Source organism: Schistocerca cancellata, chromosome 4 (assembly GCF_023864275.1).
Source record: "Schistocerca cancellata isolate TAMUIC-IGC-003103 chromosome 4, iqSchCanc2.1, whole genome shotgun sequence".
In the NCBI taxonomy this organism is placed as follows: domain Eukaryota; kingdom Metazoa; phylum Arthropoda; class Insecta; order Orthoptera; family Acrididae; genus Schistocerca; species Schistocerca cancellata.
Window position 1 is genome coordinate 79,058,012 of NC_064629.1, and position 24,812 is coordinate 79,082,823.

Genomic DNA, 24,812 nt, shown 5'->3' on the forward strand with positions numbered 1-24,812 from the left:
TGTGTGAAAGTCTTAAATCACCAACATTGAACAATGGTGTGGTCTATCTGTTGACGATAGTTCACATGCTATATTCCCTTTGACGCAGTATAAAATCCGACCGGTAATATAAAGGGAACGCACTTTCTTTATTGGTCGAATTGTATAGGCACATGTTTTTGGAAGAAGGGGTAAAACGTATTTCACCCCCTCTACTTGAGTCCAGCCTATCTGGATACATTTGAGGAAAGAGCTCCAGTTGGGTGGTCGAATATTTTTATAGCCGTGTAAATCATTTTGATACATAATTTGCAGCAGTCTGTTCTGTTAAATGAAGAATCTATCATCAAATTGCCATCAGAGCTGCGGGGTCTACTTGTTACACGGTGGAAATATTATTATCGTGCCCCTTACAGAAATTGGTGTCACATGCAGTTGCTTTGAAAATGTATTCCTTTTTGAATTACAGGAAATAAACGATTTCTGTCGTGATAGAGAGTGGAAGCTAAGAATTAAAGTAAAAGCAAACAATACAAAATTAATGAAACCAAACAGTAGAAGTTTCAAGAATTATTGTTACTTCCATGCTAGAGCCTCTGGCTAGCGTATATCGCTGTGTTGTGTGGTTTCTGCCGGAAGTGTTTGGATTGTTATGTTCCACATCACTTGTAGGAGTTGTGGTAGTTGTAGGGTTAACTGAGTTACTATGGCAGGGGGAAGTGTGTGGATAGAAAAGCTAGAAGATATTGCTGATCAGGTCTCCCATAAAACCTTGCGTATTGTTTTGTAACTGTAAACTTGGTTTTAAAATGGTTTAAATATTGACTGCTGTGAAGTTATCACATGTCGCTTAAGATAGTGACACGTCAGGTGTTCCACATAATATAACAATATAACAATTCTTGTTTTTAATGTCTCAAATTTTTTCTTGCAGACATTAAGGCTATTGAAACATGTTTTGCCAACAACTGCAAGATTATGTCTTATTTCAACGTTCCTGGAAGATGGGATTCGAATGTACGTGCAGTGGTCAGAACAGCAAGAGTACATGGACATGTCGTGGGGTTGTGGAAGATTTTTAGCAGCAATGTTTGTGCTGGTAAACTTGATTGGACAGTTGGGGGGATGCATAATGGTCTTAAGCAGACAACGCGTACCGGTAGCTTGTTCCATACTGCTGTTTATTGTCGTTTTACAGGTGAGGTTTGTCTTCTGCGGAAGCATTTTACATTTACTTCTTACATTAAGCTTTGGGTAACAATGAATTACAGCTCGAAGATTAGTGGAAGTTTTAGAAGAATGGTCCTAATTCTCGCGTGACATACTGAGACTTAACAGTGTTTGACATTTAGCTGTAGATGTTACTTCAGAATCGTTGAAAATTTAAATGTCTCTTAAATTAGCCGTTTCCTATGTATCTAAAGTGTCCTTCGCGTTTGCCATTCCAAGTAAATGTAATAATTAATGCCACCACGTAGCCTACGTCTCGTCTCACAATGCAACAGTATGAAAAATAAAATGGACAGCTGTTGCAACCGTAATGAACTGGTGTATGTTTTGGAACATTACTGAAACTTGCTCGACTTTATAATTCCTGAACATTTTGCCTGTGTGCGCCCAGTTATCACTGAGGTAGAGAATGAATGGGCTGTTGCATTTGTTTGCACCTAGATGTCATGCTGAAAAAAATATATATGGTTCAGCTGATCATAGTAAGAGACCCTTTTCTGTTTGCCTGCAAATAACACATCAGCGAAATACAGGCAAAAACACATTTTCTCAGTTCTATACTAAATAGGTAATAGAAAAAATTGTGCAGCATGTAAAGCATAAATTGTAAATGTGTTTGTCATTAATTACATCTACCTTATCTCAAGTTGATTTTATATTGTTCATTGCTCTGAAGTATTGGATAATGCAAATGTAAATCATTTTTCTCATAGCAATGTTAATTGCTTTTGTTATTTAAATTCTGACTAGTTTACAAAAACTTCCTTATATATTAACATATCCATGTTTTTGTCCTTCAACCATAAAAATGTCAGAAGTTCTGCAATAGACAGTTGGTTGCCGGTGGAGGATGTATTATTGTGTATTAGTTCAGTAAAATGTTTTCAGTTACATGAACAAATGGTTTTAAGGAACAGAAAAATTGTAATATAATGGTAGAAGCTATTTAACAATGCAGGCAAAAACTTTTGGTGGCTGTGTTCAATTTTGGTTATAGTTCAGTTTTAGTTTGACCTCTGGAAAATAAAATTAGACTTCTTGTACCTGTAGCTCAGATACTAATTCGTTGTACTTTTGTATCAGGTAGTTTGAAACTCCTGTGGATGGATATGGCAATGGAATTTGAGGTGTGATCAAAAAATATCTGGATTGGTGGTACAAGGCCGGAGCCAAGCAAGACAGCCCGAAGCAGGCTAGGCACAGGTTCACCTTGTTAATCTACTAGCAGTGTTCTGTGAGTTTAATTTGCCCTATTCGTCTGGTTTGTTTACAGTAGTACTATATTGTTACATGCGTGAACATGTCAGTCATGTGGCAATACTGCTGTTTTTGCAGCTTATTTTGTGAAGCTCAAAGACAAAAATGCATCTCTCTCCCTCTTTCTCTCTCTCTCTCTCTCTCTCTCTCTGTCTCTGTGTGTGTGTGTGTGTGTGTGTGTGTGTGTGTGTGTGTGTGTGTACTGCTTTGACCTTCTAAGGATGCTGACCTTTCAGTTGACCAAAGGTGTAATGTGAGTATGGTCTTTAGTGTGTCATCAAGGGTTACCATTGTGTAGCACAGAATCATGAAGGGTGGCATATCTTCACCAATAACTGCGATTGCAGGAGTGTAGCAGGTGGTAGTTTTGTTAGCCAGTATGCTTTGCACATGTACGGTGTTCTGTAAGTCTTGGATCACTACTTCCCTGAGCTCTTATTTTCTGATGTCTGTTTTTTCTCAAAACAGATACAAAGATGGGAAGAATTTAAGATACTAAAACTAAAATAAAAAGGGGAAAAAGTTGTGTAACTTCTAGAGAAATTGTGCTAAATCTGGAACCATGCTTTTGTGGGCAGTGCTCTTGACAGCTGAAAAATCCTGGCACAATTTGCAACCTGCCTCTACAATTTTTATTTTGTAATATTTCTCCTCTACTTCCAAGCTCTTCAGAAGCCTTTCTGCATACCTTGCTCGAATTAACACTCCCGTAAGGGAGCATATAATATGACTTAGCTGCAGCTTGGGGTTCACTTCTAGAATGAACAGTAAAAGGTTCTATGAAAATTGCCCGATTGTTTTTGAAGAAGTGTGTATATTCAATCAAAATACTGCTGTTGAAAATATTTATGAAGTGCATGAATGGAAGAATAGTTGTTCTGTAAGTGAACCTATCTTGTAATTAATCCAGTTTGGATAATTTTTGATCACACCATTTACTATGAAAAGGCTTAAGTGCTATGGAAATGGTATTGGTATAATCTTCGTTTCAGTAACTGTGGTGAAATACTGCAAACAAATCTGTTTTAAATTCTACAGTATGATGTATCTGTGCATTTGTGATCATTTAGCAAGATGTGAGTAGTGTTTTTCTCTCTGTTACATATTTAAAAAAGAATTGGTTCATAGTCGCTGCTGTGTCATTGGTAGCAGTTGCACAAGTAAATTGTGCAAGCTGTAAAAACAGGTTTTCTAAATTGTTGGCATTCTATTGATAGAATGTATATGGAAGTATAGCATAATCTGCAGACTGTGTCCACTCAAAAATAATCTGTTCTCTCCTGTGTAATATGAATTCTTTGCTGTAAAGCTCTTGAGCTTGCAATGTTTCCTGCTTGGATGGCGTACAGTTAATAATTTACTGTGCCACTAAGCTTGCATATGACTGTAGACTGCTGAATAAAACTTTTAATTTTAAGCCATGACATTCATTAGTACCGAAGTGTTTCAAAAACTAATTATAGGTAAAGATGAGGAAAACTGATCTAAAACTGTAATTTTATGATAAGTTAGTTTATAGTGAAGGGTTGATTTAATTAACACTAACAAGGGAACCTCCCCATCGCATCCCCCTCAGATTTAGTTATAAGTTGGCACAGTGGATAGGCCTTGGAAAACTGAACACAGATCAATCGAGAAAACATACTGTTGAACTATGAAAAAATTAAGCAAAATATACAAACTGAGTAGTCCATGTGCAAGATAGGCAACATCAAGGATAGTGTGAGCTCAGGAGCGCCGTGGTCCCGTGGTTAGCGTGAGCAGCTGTGGAACGAGAAGTCTTTGGTTCAAGTCATCCCTAGAGTGAAAAGTTTACTTTCTTTATTTTCGCAAAGTTATGATCTGTCCGTTCGTTCATTGACATCTCTGTTCACTGTAATAACTTTAGTGTCTGTGTTTTGTGACCACACCACAAAACCATGCAATTAGTAGATGAAAGGACGTGCCTCTCCAACGGGAACCGAAAACATTTGATTGCAAGGTCATAGGTCAACCGATTCCTCCACAGGAAAACACGTCTGATATATTCTATACGACACTGGTAACTGCATGTGCGTAACATGACAGGAATATGTGGTCGACCCACCTAACTTGTACACTTGGCGAATGGGTAAGATTCTTCTACCTTGCCCGATTTAGGTTTTCTTATGGATGTGATAACACACTCCCAAAAAAGTGTGTTTCTATGTTTGTTTAGGTGTAGCGTCCCCATACTACGGTGCAGTTACCTCGCATAGGCCGGACAGACAGACAGACAATAATTGTCTGAAAATAGAAAATTAAATTTTTCACTCAAGGGAAGACTTGAACCAAGGAGCTCTCCTTCCGCAGCTGCTCACGCTAACCACTGGACCACGGCGCTGCTGAGCTCTCACTGTCCTCGATGTTGCCTATCTTGCGCATGGACTACTCAGTTTGTATATTTTGCTTATTTTTTTCATAGCTCCACACTACTACTTCCTGTTTTCTTGATTGATCTCTGTTCAGTTTTTCAAGGCCTATCCACTGTGCCAACTTATAACTAAATCTGCGGGGGGTGAATGGGGAGGTTCCCTTGTAAGAGGTAAAATACATTGAACTGGTGCTGCTACACTATTTGTAATTAAACTGTTTTTCTTGGCAGACTTTTGCATACAACATCTTGTGGGACATGCATTTTCTTTTGCGCAACTTGGCATTGATTGGTGCACTTGCATTACTTCTGGCTGAAAGCAGAAATGAAGCAAAAACTTTATTTGCTGGTGTTCCAACACTTGGTAAGTTACAAGAGAAGTACCTGAAAGTGTTTATTTGTGGGTTGTTCATGCCTACTGAGATTCTTATTATATTATCTAATCTTGAGACAAAAATCCCCTATTGTGTTTGTCTACTGGGGGGGGGGGGGGGGGATTTCTCACTTGAGCCTAGAACTTCTTGTGTGTCATTCAGAATTAATACTGTTTGTAAACCTATTTATTTAAAATATAATACCTGGAGAAAGAGTCGGTTTTTGTCTGTTTTGCTTACCCAACAGTTAAGTCTGTAGGTTTATGGGTATCAGCAGTAATAATGGTGTGGTTAATGGATGAAGATATCAGTGGGTTTATGCAGATATTCACGTCACTGATTATTGTATGGTCCAAAGTTGGTTGACATAAATATTACAACAGTTCTGTTCTCTTGGATTACTTGGAATGAATGTACATGACTGTACGAAGCAGTACCACTTATTGGTTGTAAGGGTAGCTGGAGACTTAACAAACTTTCTGAGAAATACTTTCACAGTGCAAGTTGCAGATTCAACAAAAATCTACTTGCAGAACTTTTTAACAAACATTTCATAACTGTTACTGAAAAGATGGAGTTGTAAGGTTCTGTAGATGCTGCTATGGAATACCTCAGACCAGACATTTCAAGTAACTTCCATAATATGAATTTGACCCTCACTACCCCAGCAGAAATAATGTCCATCATAAAATTTTGAAAACAAAAATGTCTAGTATGATGAAATATCAACAAAGCTAATTAAAGAATGTGATTCTGAGTTGAGTAACATATTAAGTTATCTGTGTAACCAGTCGTTTATCAGTGGAATATTTCCTGAATGGTTAAAATATGCTGAAATTAAGCCACTGTTTAAGAAGGGACATAAAGAAATAGCATCAAATTTCCGTCCAATTTCACTTTTGCCTGCATTCTCAAAAATTTTAGGAAAAGTAATGTACAATTGGCTTTATAATCGTCTTATCTCAAATAACATACTGTCAAAGTCACAGTTCTGATTTCTAAAGGGTTCTAATATTGAGAAGGCTATCTGCACTTAGTGACAATGTGCTTAATTCATTAGATAAAAAATTGCAGGCAACTGGTATATTTTGTGATCTGTCAGACATTTGACTGTGTAAATCACAATATCCGTTTAAGTAAATTATAATATTATAGTGTAACAGGAAATGCTGCAAAATGGTTCAAATCTTATCTCTCTGGCAGGAAACAAAGGGTGTTATTAGGAAAGAGACATGTATCAATGTATCATCATCCAACTGGGAACTAATTACATGTGGATCCCACAAGGTTCCATTTTAGGCCCTTACTTTTTCCTGTGTATATCAATGACCTTTCATCAGTAACATTACCAGATGCCAAGTTCGTTTTGTTTGCCGATGATACAAACATTGCAATAAATAGCAAATCAAGTGTAGTCTTAGAAAGATCAGCTAATAAAATATTTGTGGACATTAATCACTGGTTCCTAGCCAATTCCTTGTCACTAAACTTTGAAAAAACACACTACATGCAGTTCAGAACTTGTAAGGGGTGTCTCAAGAGTATATGTCTAACATACGATGAAAAGAAGTGGACAGTGTTAAATTCTTGGGATTACAGCTTGATAATAAATTCAACTGGGAGAAGCACACTACAGAACTGCTGAAGCGTCTTAACAAATCTCTATTTGCAATGCGAATTGTCAGACATAGGGGATATAAAAATGAAAAAGCTGGCATAATATGCTTGCTTTCATTCCATAATGTTATATGGGATTATTTTTTTGGGGTAATTCATCAAGCCAAGCTAAAGTATTCCAGGCACAACAACGTGCAGTAAGAGTTACATGTGGTGTGAACTCGAGAACATCCTGCAGAAGCCTGTTTAGGGAACTATTAACTACTGCTTCCCAATATATTTATTCCTTAATGAAATTTGTCATTAAAAATATATCACTTTTTCAAACCAACAACTCAATTCATGGAATCAATACTAGAAATAAGAATAATCTTCACAAGGATTTAAAGTCACTTAGTCTTGTACAAAAAGTTGTGCATTATTCAGGCACACACATTTTCAATAACTTGCCAGCAGCCACAAAAAGCTTAACAAGTAATGAAATTCAGTTTAAGAGAAGCTTAAAGGATTTATTGGTGGCCAACTCCTTCTAGTCCATTGATGAATTTCTCAGTAGAACCATTTGATTTGTGTATATATTTATTACACATTTATTACCTTATAAATAAATAAAAAAACTTTTTTGATTTTAAATTCAGTGCATTAGTATTTGTGAAATGATTCTTTCATGTAGTGTTCATTAAAAAATGAAGATCATTCCACTTGGGACCTGTGGAATGGTACATTAGCTTATTTGTTTGAGTTTTAAATATTTGTCATGTATTGTTGTTTTTTCTGACATGTTCTACATCCTGGAGGATCTCCTCACTACGGATCAATTGGAATGAAAGTAAATCTAATATAATCTTATTTTTCCTTTAAACTCCTTTGCTTGCTGTTATTGACTTCATTACTGAGGCATTACTTTTGTATAGTGTCAGAAATGTGCAAAAAAAAAAAAACAAAAAAAGTTTGCATTGTTAAGGCTAGTCCACCTGTGGAATTTCTGTGAGGGCCTGGCTTCTGTTGATGTATCACAAATTATCCCATAGCAGGGTGTATACGGGGACAAGGAAAAAAAATTCCCGGATTGTTCCCGGATTTCTCCCGGATATCGCGTTTAAAAAATACGCTTTTTTCTGTGCTAAGTGACAGTAGGTTTTCCGTAGATTTTCCCTCGGAACTGTAAAACTTATCAATTCTTTGAATGGTTAACGTTTTATACAATCACGTAGAACTTCCCGGAAAAAAAAGAAAAGATGGGCAGAGAAGTTTTGGAGAGACTTTTAATTAAAAAAAAAGGAGAGAAGTGTTGGAAAGATTTGCAGCAACATATACGTTTCATATTTTCGTATTACGAAAGTATAAATTCGAATTACACCAAACACAGCGCGTTAGTTTGCGGAGCGTTGAAACCGAGGTTGCGATGTCCTTTTGTAAGAGTGTCATATCTCAAGCCACGAGATCTCGTCAGCCGATGGCAGCAGCTATTCAGAGCATAGGACACGTGTTATAGTCAGCCAATAGCAAGATCACTGGTTACATAGCGCGAACACGCAAGAGGAAAAGTTAACGGTTTACATTAATGTACACAGTACCGTATATCTATAAGAAAAGCTAAGCTTTCACATATAATATTAGTCTCTAAGATTAACACGCTACAACAGAAGCTAAGCTTTCACATGTAATATTGATCTTTTTTGCGTGTGTTATATTTTAAGATACATCATACAAATGTGCCAGTAAATTTAAAATTATGACATAAATGTCTCGGCTCGAAATTCTTGTAAGTGGCTGGTCCTCAAACTGTTCAGTTTCGTCGCTCTGTGATTTAGATATCCATCCCACTTTGTCACACATAACATAATTCATCTTGCGTAAAAAGAAATTTACTTTGAAAGTAATGCTTTGCTAACCACCATTCGCAATTCTATCCGAAGACTGTTAGAAATAGGTTCGATTTACGTTTCCTGAGAGCACCAGAAAACAGGCATTATTGTGCGTGTGCAACTGCAGTGGTGTAGGAAGCCCGTATGTTAGTTTGTATAAAGCACTAAAAGAGCTTACATTACACCATAAAAGAAACAGAGCATCAGAGGGTGCTCCAAAGAGCATCGGAATTTCGTAAACCCTACTAAAATGCATAATTCGGCTTGAAGTGTGAATTGGCTTTTTCCAGATTCACAATGCAGTAGGTCCCATCTGATATTAAGCTTTTCAGTGTGGTTTTTGGGATGTAAATTTTCTTGGTGTACCAGTACTCTACGATCTCATTTTTTGTTCTTTATTATGGCATAATGCCATATATGGCAGAAGATGATAACGTGGACTTGAAATTCAGTGAAAAGTTGAAACTAGCCAATACTGTAGAATGAAACAATTCGTTTCAAATAAAATGATTGCCTCAGCGGAAAGATTAATAAAGCTAAATTTCTTTAGCAAACTTGCAAAAATAACTTCACTGTTCTGCAAGACGATTAATGCTTGACTGCTACTAACTTGGAAATAAAATAAAATCAGAAAACTGAAATTAATAATATATTTCTGCCCTCCGTAATTATGTGAATGTATTTTAATTCACCTTATAGCTCCCGGCCACAGAAATCCATTTTGTTTTCATTTGACTTGGGAGCTGTACACGAAGAGAAGCAGTGAAATCACTTAACGTAAACACGTGTCACGTGGAGGTTAACCCCCTCCCCACTACAACCCTGTGCAAGCGTGAATCTGGCAGCTAGGGCGCGCGAGAAATTTTCTCATTTGCATCTGGCTGCTTGCTGCTGCTGCCGATACAGCTCACAGCCGAACTTCAAGTAGCGGGAGAAGGTACTGCTTATACGAGAGTCAGATGCGCATGTGCAACAGACCGCTGGCAATTGGTCAAACGAACCTAATGTGAACAGTTGTGACGTCATGCTCATAGCATGCAGTTTATTGTTACGAAGAATTACAGTCTGCGCCCTACGGCCTTTGACATATTTTTGCTATTTGCAAACGCTTGTGTGTGCACGGTTTTTTGTTGTTGTAAATTGCACATTTCTTTTGTCACTAAAGTTTTATTTTTTCCCCTCTCGTTTATATTTTATTGCTGCAGTATCATTCTCCAGCAGCAGGATACAATAACATTCTTTGCTATACAATCAATTCTGCAGCCAAAATTAAAAAAAAAATTAACTGAAAGCTAAAACAATGAAAAATTCCCGGAATTCCGAAAAATTCCCGGGTTTTTCCTGGATGAAAAAATTCCCGGGTTTTTCCCGGATTTCCCGGTTGTTCCGGGTCGTATACACCCTGCATAGGCTCAGTCATAGATAAAGCAGATGGTAGACTTCAGTTAATTGGTAGATTACTGTGCAACATATTCTGGAATATTGCACAAGTGTGTGTGTGATTGTGGGGGAAAGATTAGATTAATTACGGCACAAAGAGGCATTTAAACAATCTTTCTTCTCCTGCTCCATACATGGAATGGGAAGAAACCCTAATGACTAGTACAGTGGTATGTACCCTGTGTCATTTACTACACAGTGGTTTGGAACTATAGATGTAGATGAAAAATATGTTCAGTATAAAGTTGGTTTCTGTCATGTTTCTCTTAAATATTATTTTATAAAGTCCTTTAAATACAGTGCTCATTGCCATTAAGTGATAGAGTACATAGACATGGTTCAGTATCAGGGTGAATTTTATACAACTGTTTTCATTAAATCCATTCTCATAGTCGTGACAAAATTTTACAGATTGGAGAAGGTGTCAAGAGTAAATATGTAGGCTTATGTTGTGTTAAAATATGGTAACGATCAGTCTAAATATTCATACTTCATTTAATGTAAATGAGTTAAATCTGCAGAACAGCGCAAAAACTGAGTAAAGTTTTCTCGTGACAATATATTGAGCATGATGTCTGTAATGTTGTCTTCAGTCCGAAGATGTTCGATGCAACTCACTGTGCTACTCTAGCCTGTGCACAGCTCTTCACCTCTGAATAATTACTGCAACATACATCCTTTTGAACTATCTTACTATATTCGTCTCTCGTTCTTCCTCTACAATTTTTACCCTCCACACTTCCCTCCAGTACTAAGTTGGTGATTCCTTGATGTCACAAAATGTCCTTTCAACAGATCCCATCTTTTGCTAAAGTTGTGCCACAAATTTCTTGTCTCACCAGTTCCATTCAGTGCTGCCTCAGTATTTACGTGATCTACCTATCTAATCTTCAGCAATCTTCTATAGTACCAAATTTCAAAAGCTTCTGTTCTCTTCATGTCTAAACTGTTGACTGTCTGTGTTTCATTTCCATACATGGGTACACTCCATACAAATACTTTGAGGAAGGACTTCCTGACACTTAAATCTATACTCTTCTTCAGAAATGCTTTTCTTACTCTTTATATCCAGACATCACTTGTTCAGCTGCCCAAATAACAAAACTCATCTACTACTTGTAGAGCCTTGTTTCCTATTCTAATTCCCTCACCATCGCCTGGTTTAGTTTGAATATAGTCAATTATTCTTGTTGTGCTTCTATGTTCATCTTATATCCTTTAGAGACCCTATTCGTCAGTTAGACAGTTTTTGTGAGTCCTTTGCTGTCTCGAACAGAATCAAAATATAATTGACAGACCTCAGTGTTTATTTCTTCTCCTCAATTTTATCCCTACTCCAAATTTTTCTTAGATTTCCTTTATTGCTCGCTCAGTGTACCAATCGAATAATGTCGGGGGCAGGCTATGACCCCGTCGCACTTCCTCCTCAAGCGTCGCTTCCCTTTCGTGCCTGTCAACTTTTATAATTGTGTCCAGTTTCTGTACAAGCTGTAAATGGCCATTTGCTCCCTGTATTTTAGCCCTACTACATTCAGAATTTAAATTACAGTATGCCAGCCAACATTTTCGAAGGCTTTCTCTAAGACTGCTAGAATCTAGTATTAAAAAAATGCTGTAAACGTGGGTTTGTCTTTCCTTTACTTATCTCCTAAGATAAGTTGCACGGTCTGTATTGCCTCGTGTGTTACTACATTTCCCCGGAATCCGAACATCTTCCCTGAGGTAAATTGCTACCAGTTTTTCCAGTCTTCCTTAAAGAATTAATGTCGGAATTTAGCAACTGTGATTTATTAAACATGGGCAACAGAAATTTATGTTCCACTGGCCGTGTGGGAATATAAAAAGGTAATTGATATTCAGATAATTTTGGCTGTTTACTCACAGCAAAGCTTCAAATCTATGTAAAAGGTCTTAGTACATGAAAATAATTGATGGTAGACAAAGACTTGTACTCTCAGAGCACAGGTGCACCAAACTGGTGGATGCAGTTAGCAAAATTTTACTGTCTGTAGATTTGACTCGGATACTTGCTATCATAGTGAGAATGCTGGTAGCACTTTGTCCACACAGACCTTGTTATTTGTTTATGCTTAGTTTTTGATGTTATAACTACATTGACTGCCATTTGGTGTATATAATTTAACAATATTGGCCTTAATTCCAGGTGACAATAAACCAAAAAATATTTTACAACTTACTGGAAGGGTTTTACTTGCTTTCATGTATATCACGCTCCTTCGGTTTGAACCATCTGTTATGCAGGTATGTAATAATTATTTATTATAAATACACACAGGAATAGAAGTAGCAGATTGTGTGTGTGTGTGTGTGTGTGTGTGTGTGTGTGTGTTTTTGTTTTTTTCTTGTTTCTCAAAAATTAAGGAGTTGCTACAAGCAGAACAGTCAAAAACAAGTGGGACAGTCAGTTCAGAAAATTGTTAAAGGAAGGCTAGCCAGTACTTATCTTCCCAAGGTGCAACACCTGAAATGGAAAAAATATGTTCAGCTTTTGGAATTTGACCTCCTCCTTCCAGAAGAAAGAGGGAAGAGGGAATGTCTGAGGGAGGTTGGAAAGGGGTTTAGATTAAAAGGCTGCAGGGAAAAAATGAAGGAAAAGGTGTCAGGGCATGAAGTCAAAGGTTGAATGGAAAGAGTAATGCAGTTAAAAATAGGAGGAAAAAAGAAATCCTTCTCTCTGTCTGATGACATCTATCATTTTTGTCTCCCCTTCTCCCCATTAGCCCAACATCTGATCTGTCCCTCATAAGGTCAGAGTCTGAAAGTAATTTTCCTTGGAACTATGCTGTAGTGTGTGTGATTTGAAGATCAATGTCAAAGTAATGTTTAACTCTGTTGTGAGAAGTTTTTCTGTCGTTAAAGTTTCATAATATCAGTTTGCCCCTGTAAATAAAGTAAAATGTCATTAAATGCAAAAGAGAAGTTTGATATGCTAAGTAGCCCAAAAATGTGTAAAGTAAAAGATGACAGTATAAGTAACCAAAAACTTTTTGAAACTAAATTCTTGTATTGTTAGATGATCCTTGGATGAAAAAAACATAAATAAGGAAATAAAAGATAAATTATTCCCTGAACTAGTATTTACACACACACACACACACACACACACACACACACACACACACACACACACACACACTGCAATTTAAAGGATGAAGATATCTGCAATTAATGTTTCACAGTAGAATAATAATATTGGTCATAATGGAAGATAGTCAGTTGGGACTGAGTTGCTACCATTTGTTTGCCTCTGAGGAAAACAGTGAATGACAGACTAGAAGTTTCAAGTAATTGAGGTTGTTTGAAGGAAGTAATAGTTGATCAGTAGTAGATCACCTGCAGCTGAGGAAATGGTACTAAGTTCTCTGTATATATTTTTGGCTTCCTCCCTTGAAGCACGCAGATTTTGATCAGTTAAAATGCTGTATGGAAAGAAGATAAACAGCAGAACTAATTTACATTTTTAATATATCCCAAATTTGATAAAAATGTGAAAGAGCGAAGTGATGATTCATTACATATTGTTTCAAATGACATAGAAGCTAAAAAAGTAAGAGATAGCCAAAACAAAAACTGAACAGTGTGGAGGCACCTTAAGTGATAAACATTAACAACATAGACTACAAATAGTGGGGTCAAGTCCTGGATCTTTTTCTGTTACTTCATTCAACTCTGGCAATGATTGTTTAATGTGAAAAAATCCTAAGTTTTCTGTGGTTGATAGTCCACATTAAACTGTAAGTTCCCATCTAAACAGCTACAGGAAGAAAGTTGTGTACCTCCTGCAATAGCAACATGCTTAGTGAGGCACATAGATGTTTGAAGCAACCTTTAGATTGAGCACCATATTATATTGTCAATATAGAGCTCACTCACTGAAATACAGTATGTGGCATGCATGAAATAAGTGATAGTTCCAGTACTCAGTGATTATGTTTTGTGTATCATTTCAGATTATTCAAGATCTCCTTGGAACAATTTTGATAGTGCTGGTAACACTTGGCTACAAAACTAAATTGAGTGCACTTAGTCTTGTAATTCTCCTTTTTGGTTTAAATTTCTACCATAATGCTTGGTGGAACATTCCTACACACAAGCCATTGAGGGATTTCCTGAAATATGACTTCTTTCAGGTAAGAGAACTAAATATTGTGTTATTTAGAGGTATTAGTAATTATGTGGACATTGAGTCCAAAACATACCATATTTAGTGACCAAAGTTTTAACTGGTTTAAGATTTTATTACAGGTTCAGTTGGTGTGAGGTGTAATTCAGTGTGGGTTGACAGATGAATGAAGGGGGTTACAGAACTTGAGACAAGGTCTGGAGGTTCTGTAGAGTAATTTGCATGCATAATGGATACTTTTGACTGGAAAAGTAACATGCTATGCTTTAGGGAAATAGGGGCTATGTGTGTTTAAACTCATTTTGTAGGTGGAATTACAGGAGAGGGTGCTCTAAGGAAACACATAAGTAGATGATAAGACATCTAAGTGGGCATAGAAGGGCTTCAGTTGGTGTAGAATTGTAACTGTAAGTGAAACAGTTACTTCAGAGTTAAGAAGTTTGCAAGTCTGGTCAAATATTGTTTGCCCACTAGATGTCATCTGCCATAAGATGCAGAAACCAGATAGGAACAGGATATATTACATATTAGAAATTTCAAAATTGTTTTCTCTAAAATGTTAAAACATTTTGGATGCAAAGGTGTGGTGATATTTAGTCATTTTTACATTTTTCTATGTTGAGAAAATGTATCTCAAAATTGTTCTTTTTGTTCCAGACCTTGTCTGTGATTGGTGGACTGCTGATGATAGTTTCGTTGGGGCCGGGTGGTGTTTCGATGGATGAACATAAAAAGAAGTGGTGAAAATGTGACTTTACAGGAAGGTGTGTAAATACATGACAGCATCAATTGACATGTTAAAATTTTAATTTTAACTCCATTTTTGAAAAGTCCCCTTTTGAAGTGTGTGGTGTACTGAATGTGCTACATGTTTTCATATTGTAATATTCATTTCTACCCATTTTTTGTACTGTCACATTGAAGATCATACTACTGTTACTTTTGTAATGGAAGATCATTGTTTAGCCACTGATAGAAGAAATGTTTCTGACATGTAAACTGGTTGTTGTAATACATTTAAGTGTTATGATTTGAACAAATTCAGAATCAATGTGATTATTTCTTTTAACCTTTAGGCATCACAGTTCAGCACCAATTTCACTAAGTATTTTTCATACTGCACAGGAATGTCATTTTGAAATATTGTTTTCAGTGTTTTAATAAAGAACTGTGTATGAGTTTAGTAATCTGGTAGCTGAAGTGAGTGATTCATTTTTGTTTTTTCAGGAAAATAAAGCAGGTAATGGAATTGTGGTTTTTATTTGTACAGGAGTCGATTCAGCTGATTGTTTAGTGGTGGTTGTGAAAAAAAAATTGTGTGTGTAAAACAGGTAGTAAAATGCATTTGTCATAAGAAGTAGGTTTTAACATGACAAGTTTGCATTTCAACATCCTTAAGTTTGTAATGTCAAAATAATGATTCACTGCAGAGCAATTACAGTGGCACTTTTTTTTTTTTTTTGCATGGAGTGCATGTCTTTCAGTAAATGACCATGGCATGTTATTTGAAATAACATGCATGGTGGTACATTTGTGTTAACAGTGTGATTGTTTCACTTTTGTGTACATTGCAGTAAAACTTTCATTGTGCTAGACCCTAGTGTTTTATAAACTGTTCATGGCTCATACCAATTAAAGTACTGAAAGATGCCTGGTTAGCCCCAATACAACATACAGTTTTAATCTGCCTGGATTTTGAAGTGGAAAAAGTGGAGTTGCCATGACAGAAATAGAGAATGATGAACCAGATTGTCCAAAAATTACATTTTGTATGAACTCAAGAGTATGATCATGAGAATGTAAGGCATAGATTTATGCCTATTATGAGAGGCTTAGTGCTGATCTGTTATCACATGGAACTCCTATGAAACAAATACAATACAGTGTTTGAATCTAGTTCCTTTACTTCCATTTAAAATTGTGGACTGTTATTAAAGTGTGTATTTACTCTGCCCTGTGTGTGTGTGTGTGTGTGTGTGTGTGTGTGTGTGTGTGTGTGTGTGTGTGTCAGTTGCTTTTCACCAGTTGGTATAAGGTTTTCTTTTTTTAAAAAGTTAGAAATTTCAAATCTGCAGTCACTTATTTCCACCAGTGCACCATATCTGACAAAACTGTAGCTCCAAAATAAGTACTTAATTTGGTTACCTTGCAAGATTTTTGGAAAACCTTTCTTCATAATGCCAGGGCCAGTGCTCTCTACAGTGTTCATTACACATGCATTTAAAAAGAAAATGCAAGGTTTGTTGCATAATACATGTAAAATATTTCTACACTAACTTTTATGCATCAGTCGAAAGTTTTGCTATTTTTAATGGTTTATTTTATCCCTGATTGAATTCTTTTGGAATGCACATTGTTTATAAAATAAAATAGATTTCTAAGAAAAACTTTTCATTGGAAATACTGTACACCCAAAATTGCAGCCATCAGAAAAACCATTTGTATTTCCATGCTAAAGTTGAGAAAAAACTAGACTAGCATAAACACTACTAGAACTTAGCCACAGAATTTCTTCTAAATTTTAAATTCCAGCATAAATTGGACAACTTCAAAAGGTTTCTGAATATGCAGATACAAGATTTCATTGTCAGTGCAGGTATGTGCCTAAAATAGTTCAGCAAGGAAATTATGCTCTGTCTTAAATGATCTTGAGTACTTGTAGTATGTACCACTAATGGCAGCTAAGTTTTCATGTATCATTAAAATTGCACTTGATATATTGTAGTGGCTTGTATGTATTATTAGAACTAGTTGATATTGTTATAGTAGCTGTTTTTTTTATGCTAGTTTTTGTACCTACCTTCTAGACTGTTAGTGCTTTCTTAGTCAGGATTGCAAAGTGAAATTAAGTGTATGGGCATACTTATGTGCTCTAAAGTTGCTGGAATCATTCAGACCTCTGATGATGGAATGAGAATAACAACCATGCCCCTAATAAGGTTCTGTTTATAAAAAAATAAGTGTAATTTCACAATATTGTAACCTCAAAACCATATAGAAAATTATGTCCATATATTTTCATCTGATTAACAATCCAGTATCCCAACAGTACATAGAGGCCACATATATCAAGTATCATGTAATTAATTATGTATTATGAACAGTGGATAAGAAGTTTCTTAAATGACCGTTGCTACAAAGTAGGTAAAGGAGATAATTGTTGAATACTGAAGTTAATGCTATCTTCATGAGATTGACCTGTTGTGCATTGTGAACTACTGAAGATGCTAAAGCTGTAATCAACTTAAAGAACTGTTTCTGAATGAATTTTGAATCCTTTTATAAAAATACACGACAGTTTTGTAGTTGGCTCAGTGAGGGTGTGCTTCACAACCACTTGGTTATTAAGTTTACCAAAGATGCAACATTTTGAGTCGACTGTAATGTGATTATTCTTGACGAGTTAAGCTTATGGCCTTGAAGAAATATCAAGTTGAATAGCTTAACATCAGCAGTTCCTGAACGGAAAAGTAGAATGACAATGTGCTTTGTTGCAGGATGTGGTCTTAAAATTTGTATTGGGCCCAGTGGGAAGTTACTTGTCTTGACTCCATTTGGCTATACTGAGATGAGTTTTGTTTCTACAAGTTTAATGATTACTAGGAGATACTACTACTCACTCAAGATGTTAGAACCTTCCATACAATGGCAGATTTTTGAATCAGCAGAAAGTTGTTCTAGAAATTGATGGAGGTGATGTCCAATCTGGTTGTAACATTTCTTTCCTGTAGACAGAAGGGCAGCAGTGACAACTTCTCCTGCTGTCTGTCTTTGCCACAGACAGTGAATCATTTAACTGTCATCTGCAGAAAACAAGGTGTCAGTGCTTACATTCGTAAGTGTGTGTGTGTGTGTGTGTGTGTGTGTGTGTGTGTGTGTGCTGTTGGATGACTGCTTCATCACCACAGCTGCAGAAACTAAAAAGTGAAAACAATACCCACCCACCCCCTCTCTCTCTTTAGGGAAGGTGTTTATCATGAATTTATTCACACAGGTACTGCAGTCAGTCAACATCACTATTTCAAATGCTGTGTGTGTGTGTGTGTGTGTGTGTGTGTGTGTGTGTGTGTGTGTGTGTGTGTGTGTGTGTGTGTATGGTTATAATAGAAAGAAACATTCCACGAAGGAAAAATATATTTAAAAACAAAGATGATGTGACTTACCAAATGAAAGTGCTGGCAGGTCGACAGACACACAAACAAACACAAACATACACACAAAATTCAAGCTTTCGCAACCAACGGTTGCCTCGTCAGGAAAGAGGGAAGGAGAAGGAAAGACAAAAGGATATGGGTTTTAAGGGAGAGGGTAAGGAGTCATTCCAATCCCGGGAGCGGAAAGACTTACCTTAGGGGGAAAAAAGGACAGGTATACACTCGTGCGCGCACACACACACACACACACACACACACACACACACACACACACATATCCATCCACACATACACAGACACAAGCAGACATTTGTAAAGGCTTTACAAATGTCTGCTTGTGTCTGTGTATGTGTGGATGGATATGTGTGTGTGTGCGAGTGTATACCTGTCCTTTTTTCCCCCTAAGGTAAGTCTTTCCGCTCCCGGGATTGGAATGACTCCTTACCCTCTCCCTTAAAACCCATATCCTTTTGTCTTTCCTTCTCCTTCCCTCTTTCCTGACGAGGCAACCGTTGGTTGCGAAAGCTTGAATTTTGTGTGTATGTTTGTGTGTCTGTCGACGAAGATGATGTGACTTACCAAATGAAAGTGCTGGCAGGTCGACATACACACAAAATTCAAGCTTTCGCAACAAACTGTTGCCTCATCAGGAAAGAGGGAAAGACGAAAGGATGTGGGTTTTAAGGGAGAGGGTAAGGAGTCATTCCAGTCCCGGGAGCGGAAAGACTTACCTTAGGGGGAAAAAAGGACGGGTATACACTCGCGCGCGCGCGCGCGCGCGCGCGCGCGCGCGCGCTGCGCGCGCGCGCACACACATCCATCCACACATATACAGACACAAGCAGACATATTTGGTCTTTAAATATGTCTGCTTGTGTCTGTATATGTGTGGATGGATATGTGTGTGTGTGCGCGCGAGTGTATACCCGTCCTTTTTTTCCCCCTAAGGTAAGTCTTTCCGCTCCCAGGACTGGAATGACTCCTTACCCTCTCCCTTAAAACCCACATCCTTTCGTCTTTCCCTCTCCTTCCCTCTTTCCTGATGAGGCAACAGTTTGTTGCGAAAGCTTGAATTTTGTGTGTATGTTTGTGTTCGTTTGTGTGTCTGTCGACCTGCCAGCACTTTCATTTGGTAAGTCACATCATCTTTGTTTTTAGGTATATTTTTTCCTTCGTGGAATGTTTCCTTCTATTATAACCATATATATATATATATATATATATATATATATAGACACACTATGGAAGAAGAGCCTGGATTGTGGTAATCAAAGAAGTGGTTGTTCAACACAATGAGTCTAACAGTGCCAAAGTTTTTGGCCAAAATCAAAACCACAATGACCTGACACTATTTGCCCCCACCCCCACCCAACATCTTTTTGGTTGTTAGAATAAAAAGGAAAGTGTAGCAGAGATGAAAACAAAATTGCTAGAGCACTACACAGCACGAGAAAGGACAATTAAAAACTGTAAATTTGAAAACTGTTGGAACAAGCCCATTGGGTGCAATGGACACTATATTGAAGGTGATGGGGTTTTGTAACTTATGTGGAATACTGTATATGTAGTTGAATAATTCGTGTTACTTTTTGGCACCAATTTGTTTAGTCACAAAAATGTTAAAGAAAACTTTAATTCCAGTAACCAAATACTTTTCTTCTAGTAGTAAAAGTGCACGAGTACCATGAGAACATGAGATTCCCCCCCTCCCCCCCCCCCCCCCCCCCTCTCTCTCTCTCTCTCTCTCTCTCTCTCTCTCTCTCTCTCTCTCTCTCTCTCTCTCTCCCCCCCCCCCCTCCCCCAAATTGCTCTGGAATTGAGATGAAAGCATACGTAATTATGAATGAGGTAGAATTGTGACAAATGATTTTTCTTTATCTATGTGTATTATGTTATGCTGCAAATATGTGACTGTGATGCTTATCAATGGACAGTATGATCACATACAATTCAAAATTGGACACAAGTCCGTCATTTGAGTGTCCTCAGAACAATAGGTGAACCTCCTGTGCAGTTCTTTACACTGCTGCTAATAACTTCAAAGATCCAAAAATTCATCCCTTTATGGTTGTCTAAACATGCATTTCATTATCTTTTTCCTGATTATGGAATTTTTTGTATTAGTGTTGAAGTGAGACCTGTGTACACAATTTACCTTATACGTAGTTCTCTAGGTAAGTGTGCAAATACTTTCATTGTGGAGGATACTAAATTATCAGACTACATAAAAACTCTTAAAATGATCTGCACCCAAATGTCATGGGGAGGTGGCAGAGATGACACTTTTAGAGGTTTCACCACTTTCATTACTCAGCAAAGTGGTAATCTCCACACTGGCACCACCAATGTGTTTATGCCCCAGAAACTGGGGGGTGTAATACTCATGTAGACAACCATATTCATAAAAGTGCAGCACTATCACCACATTTACAAGCAACACAATTTCCAGAAGACTGAAGTCTTAATTTTGAAATCTGAATGTGATGATTGCTGTTGTATTTACATGTTAAGCTTGAATCTATTTTGCTAGTATGATCAACTATTGGTTTCAGAATGTCACTTGTCTTAACACAACCAGATTATGTAAATCTGCTGTTCAGATTCAGTGAAGTTAAACCATCAGTGCCATTTTAGTGAGTCAGGAAGGTGGTAGTCTTGTCCATGTGAGACTGCTTTATTACTCCCAATAGATCACACATATTATTAACAATAATTGTGAAGTGGACACTGGTTGAACATTATTGTGGACACTTACAGTGGCCAGAAATATTTTGAATGGGTAATAGAAATTTCACATGACACTCTAGAGCAGGTGTAGCCAACCTTTTTTTTACCTATTGCCCTCTTTTGTATCTCCATTAGTAGTATAATTTTGTAACAGTCATAGATTCCAAAGTAATAATTTAGGAACTAAGGAAGAAACTTTACTTCATAAAATTTATAAAGCAGAGTTACAGCAAGTTAAAGCATATAATCATAATTACTTAAATGCAAAATGGAAATGAAGTCCTATGCTTCTTAACAGAGACCACTGCCATACTAGGCAAGGTCCTAATGGAGGTGCTTTGCCGTTGCTTTCCTCTGATCTTAATGGGGATTGATGATGATACCCACTCATTTCGGGGCAGGTGAAAATTCCCGGACCCCCTGCTCAGGAAGGGAGAATGCTACCACGAGTGGCGGACAATTACTTAAATATTTTGTCAAAATAGTATGAAAAACTAATGAAAATGTTTTTACAATGCCCACCACTCACCATGAAAGCTAAAATCCCCCAGGGACCAGGTTGACTACCACTGCTAGAGCACTAAAATTAGTAGTGCTTTTGCAAGCAGTGGTGTAGTGTAGGAGGTTAAAGACTTATTTGTGACAAGCCAGATCGTGTTGGCTCAGAGTCCCTGAAAGTACCTTGAAATGTTAACTTTTAATTCATCGGAATCTCTTCATCATTGTTACTCGATTAATTGTATTTATTTCTAATAATTTGACTCATAACTTTAATCACTGTATTAACTTTTTCATTTGCCACCTACCTTATAGTTGGCTTCATATCACCAGCAAATGACTGCAGACAAAAGCATTTGCCAGTTAAGAAACTGGGGGTGTAATGAGTTACAAATTAGCCTGATATGATTGTCACAAATTACTTTAAATAAATTAGAAAAAAATTCAGCATTTCTTTATCTTGTTTCATCAAAGAAAGAAAAATGTGATCTTCCTCCAAGAAAAGACTGCATGGTCCATTTCTGAGTGATCGTCTGATGATAGTTTTTTTTTTAAATCAAATATAAGAAGTGAATCCTTAATGGCACCCATGTCACAACCTGCATGCACAACAGTTAAACACAAACTGGCACTTTCATTTGAAAATACTCCTCACCCACTTACTTTGCCAACATTTATTTAGGGCCTAATGTGTGTGAATCCATTTCATGTAATTAAACTGTCTCCTTTGGTCTTCCGTAAAAACTAAATTTTTTTTGTGACTATGTCCTCATTCACACACACTTTGGCAGCTCTTAAAACTAAATCCAGCTGTGTAGTTTTCAGAAAATTCGTTTGTTTATATTGTTCATAACTATGCCTGATAACACATTACCCACATCGTCAATGACATCCTTACTGTGAGCACTTTTTTTTCCGACAGAATTCTGAAGTACCCTCTCATTGGCTTTGTGTCCTCCGTGTCCTCCTCCTCCTCCAATTTGCAAATCATCTACTTGCTCACCTTTAAGATTTTTCTGTCACCTTCACCACTGGTGCCATAAATCCCCTACATTTTCTCAACGAATTTACCCACATTAACCGGAAACTGTCCCACCTGCCCACAAAGGCATTTTCAGCAGTTACATTATGTGTTGCTTAATGTGTAGCATATCCATCATCTGGCTCAGAAGAGCAGGTGTAAATAGCTTGATACGTGGAGTTAAAGTATCCAGTACAGACAATCTGGATTCCAATATTGCACAGCTGAACATTAAAATAGTATTTTGTAAGACTTGATATCACACTACTAAATCATTACAAGACTGTGCACTTACTGTGAAATTTTACATCGACACTCACCTGGTGTGAAATTTTTCTTTAGGACACTCAAATGGTATCAAAAATTAATATTGCTGAGTCATTGCAATGCCTGTAAACATTGTGAAACTACAGGGGTTGCATGACTGTCTCCCATGCTGCTCAGTGCAGGTCAAACATTTAGTGTAACTCTGAACAATGTAGATTACATCAATCACTGCCTTCTTTTTTCGGTTCATATTATGTTCCTCATAATGCACTGTAACCACACTTACCACACTGAAAGCTCTGTATGGCAGAAGTGAAGTAATAACTGAATAATAAGACAGCACTACAGAATCACAAAGTCAAGTCTTATGAGATTATTCATGATTTATTTAAAGAACACAGTACATGAGATGGTTCACTGTCAAAAAGTATCCCAGTGAAGTACAAGTTAGAAGTGATACTTGTTTCCAAAATGCATAATGCAATATCTGATGGACTCTTGGCAGATACAGTAATCCTTGAAAGGTGGTGCAAGAGTTTCTGCCAATAAATCCAAGACCTTGATGTACTCTGACAGCGCATGTGGAATTTTTCCATTTTTTGCTAGCTGCTGTGCTCTACAGTTCATATCATCTGTAGCCTAAAATTTAGACCAAATTATTAACAATAATTACATTGGTTGTGATGAGTGCAATAATAGCAATATAGTGGCATTATTTAACACAAGATATGAGTAGTATGGTTGCTGCTTGCTGCCACAGACGTTGCCTGAAATGTTTTAATATGCATGTTACACATACATGGAAAAGCCTTTCCTATCTCACCCACATGCCATTCCTTTTTTTCATCTCCATACTACTCCAATCAAGCAAAATGGGTCAGTTCATTCATATTTGGCTGGACTGATTCAAATCCTCACTTGGTTTCCCATGGTGTTTCATTAAAGCGGACACCTTTCTAAAACTCCTGATATCAGTAACATGTTAAACATACCTCCTCTGCCTTTTTTTCCCTTCCTTCTTTTAAGGGTTGAGTTCCAACATTAAGTGGGTGATTTAATCAAAGTTTTCACAATAAACAAGATTGGTTTTATCACTTTAATTTGATTAGTACTTCTTCCAAACCACTTACATGTTGTAGGATGATTTCCTAGAGAATTAGTTCACCCATTTCCTTGTGGAGAACCCCTAATAGAAGTGATGTTGCATTGTACTTTTTTTACTTATGGTATGGATGTGCTGGAACAAAAGTGTCATTTTAACAATTTTAGTTCCATGATAAACTTCAATTCCTGCATCCTGGCAACAGCAAGCAGCTCAATCAGGATAAGGAAACCAGTGTTCTTTCCAAAGGAACCATCATGTCCATAATTTCAAGAAACTGAAGTCTGTGTGGTCAAATGGGGATTGGAACCAAGCTGCCCCTGCTCTGTTTAAATAGAGCAGAAACCCATTCCTTGTACTGAAAATACACACAAATGGGAAGAGGTATAAAACTATCTGCAATATGAATTAAAACATTTTAGAATTATTTCCAGTAGGAAGTCCCATAAGTGAAATGAAATAGATTAATGCAATCACAAGTGTTTCTTGCAAACACTGTAGGAAAGGAACTTGTGGAACTAGCTATCCAGCAAAAACCAGGAATGTCACAGCCAAGGGAGGTATGCAATTGGACCAGCAGCTGTTTCTTCAAGTTAAACTTTATCTCTCACTATTAACACTGTATCCTGTGATGGTGGCTTTCTGGAAATTCTGAGAGTTGTACTGTTTAGAGTTTTGTTGTTTCAAATCGCATTGAGATTCTGCTTCAGAAACAACTGGTTGTAGATAAGAACACTTGCTG

At 37.1% G+C, this 24,812-nt stretch overlaps 2 protein-coding genes across 3 annotated transcripts in view; one reads left to right on the forward strand and one right to left on the reverse strand.

The window, feature by feature from the left end:
• Positions 1-580: 580 nt before the first annotated feature.
• On the forward strand, positions 581-16,633 carry LOC126185162 (surfeit locus protein 4 homolog). 2 transcript variants are annotated; one of them, XM_049928009.1, is made up of 7 exons: positions 581-736; positions 914-1,177; positions 5,090-5,222; positions 12,322-12,419; positions 14,129-14,308; positions 14,959-15,065; positions 15,529-16,633. In XM_049928009.1, exons 1-6 carry the CDS (start codon positions 686-688, stop codon positions 15,043-15,045), a joined length of 813 nt encoding a protein of 270 aa, XP_049783966.1. In that variant the 5' UTR covers positions 581-685; the 3' UTR covers positions 15,046-15,065; positions 15,529-16,633. The 2 variants fall into 2 exon arrangements, with proteins under 2 accessions (XP_049783966.1, XP_049783965.1); XM_049928008.1 differs by lacking the exon at positions 15,529-16,633 and having other exon boundaries at positions 14,959-15,488.
• Positions 16,634-23,338: 6,705 nt separating this feature from the next.
• The window catches only part of LOC126185161 (SET and MYND domain-containing protein 4-like), a 140,313-nt gene continuing 138,839 nt past the window's right edge, over positions 23,339-24,812 (reverse strand). Inside the window, exon 9 of the mRNA XM_049928007.1 lies at positions 23,339-23,607. Coding sequence (XP_049783964.1) covers positions 23,416-23,607 — 192 coding nt within the window. The 3' untranslated portion in view covers positions 23,339-23,415. The remainder of the gene's footprint in view (positions 23,608-24,812) is intronic.

Coding starts and splice junctions, on each gene's coding strand:
- LOC126185162 (XM_049928009.1), top strand. CDS start 686: ATGGCAGGGGGAAGTGTGTGGATAGAAAAGCTAGAAGATATTGCTGAT. Junction 5,223..12,321: donor TGCTGGTGTTCCAACACTTG/GTAAGTTACAAG, acceptor CCTTAATTCCAG/GTGACAATAAACCAAAAAAT. Junction 12,420..14,128: donor TTGAACCATCTGTTATGCAG/GTATGTAATAAT, acceptor GTATCATTTCAG/ATTATTCAAGATCTCCTTGG.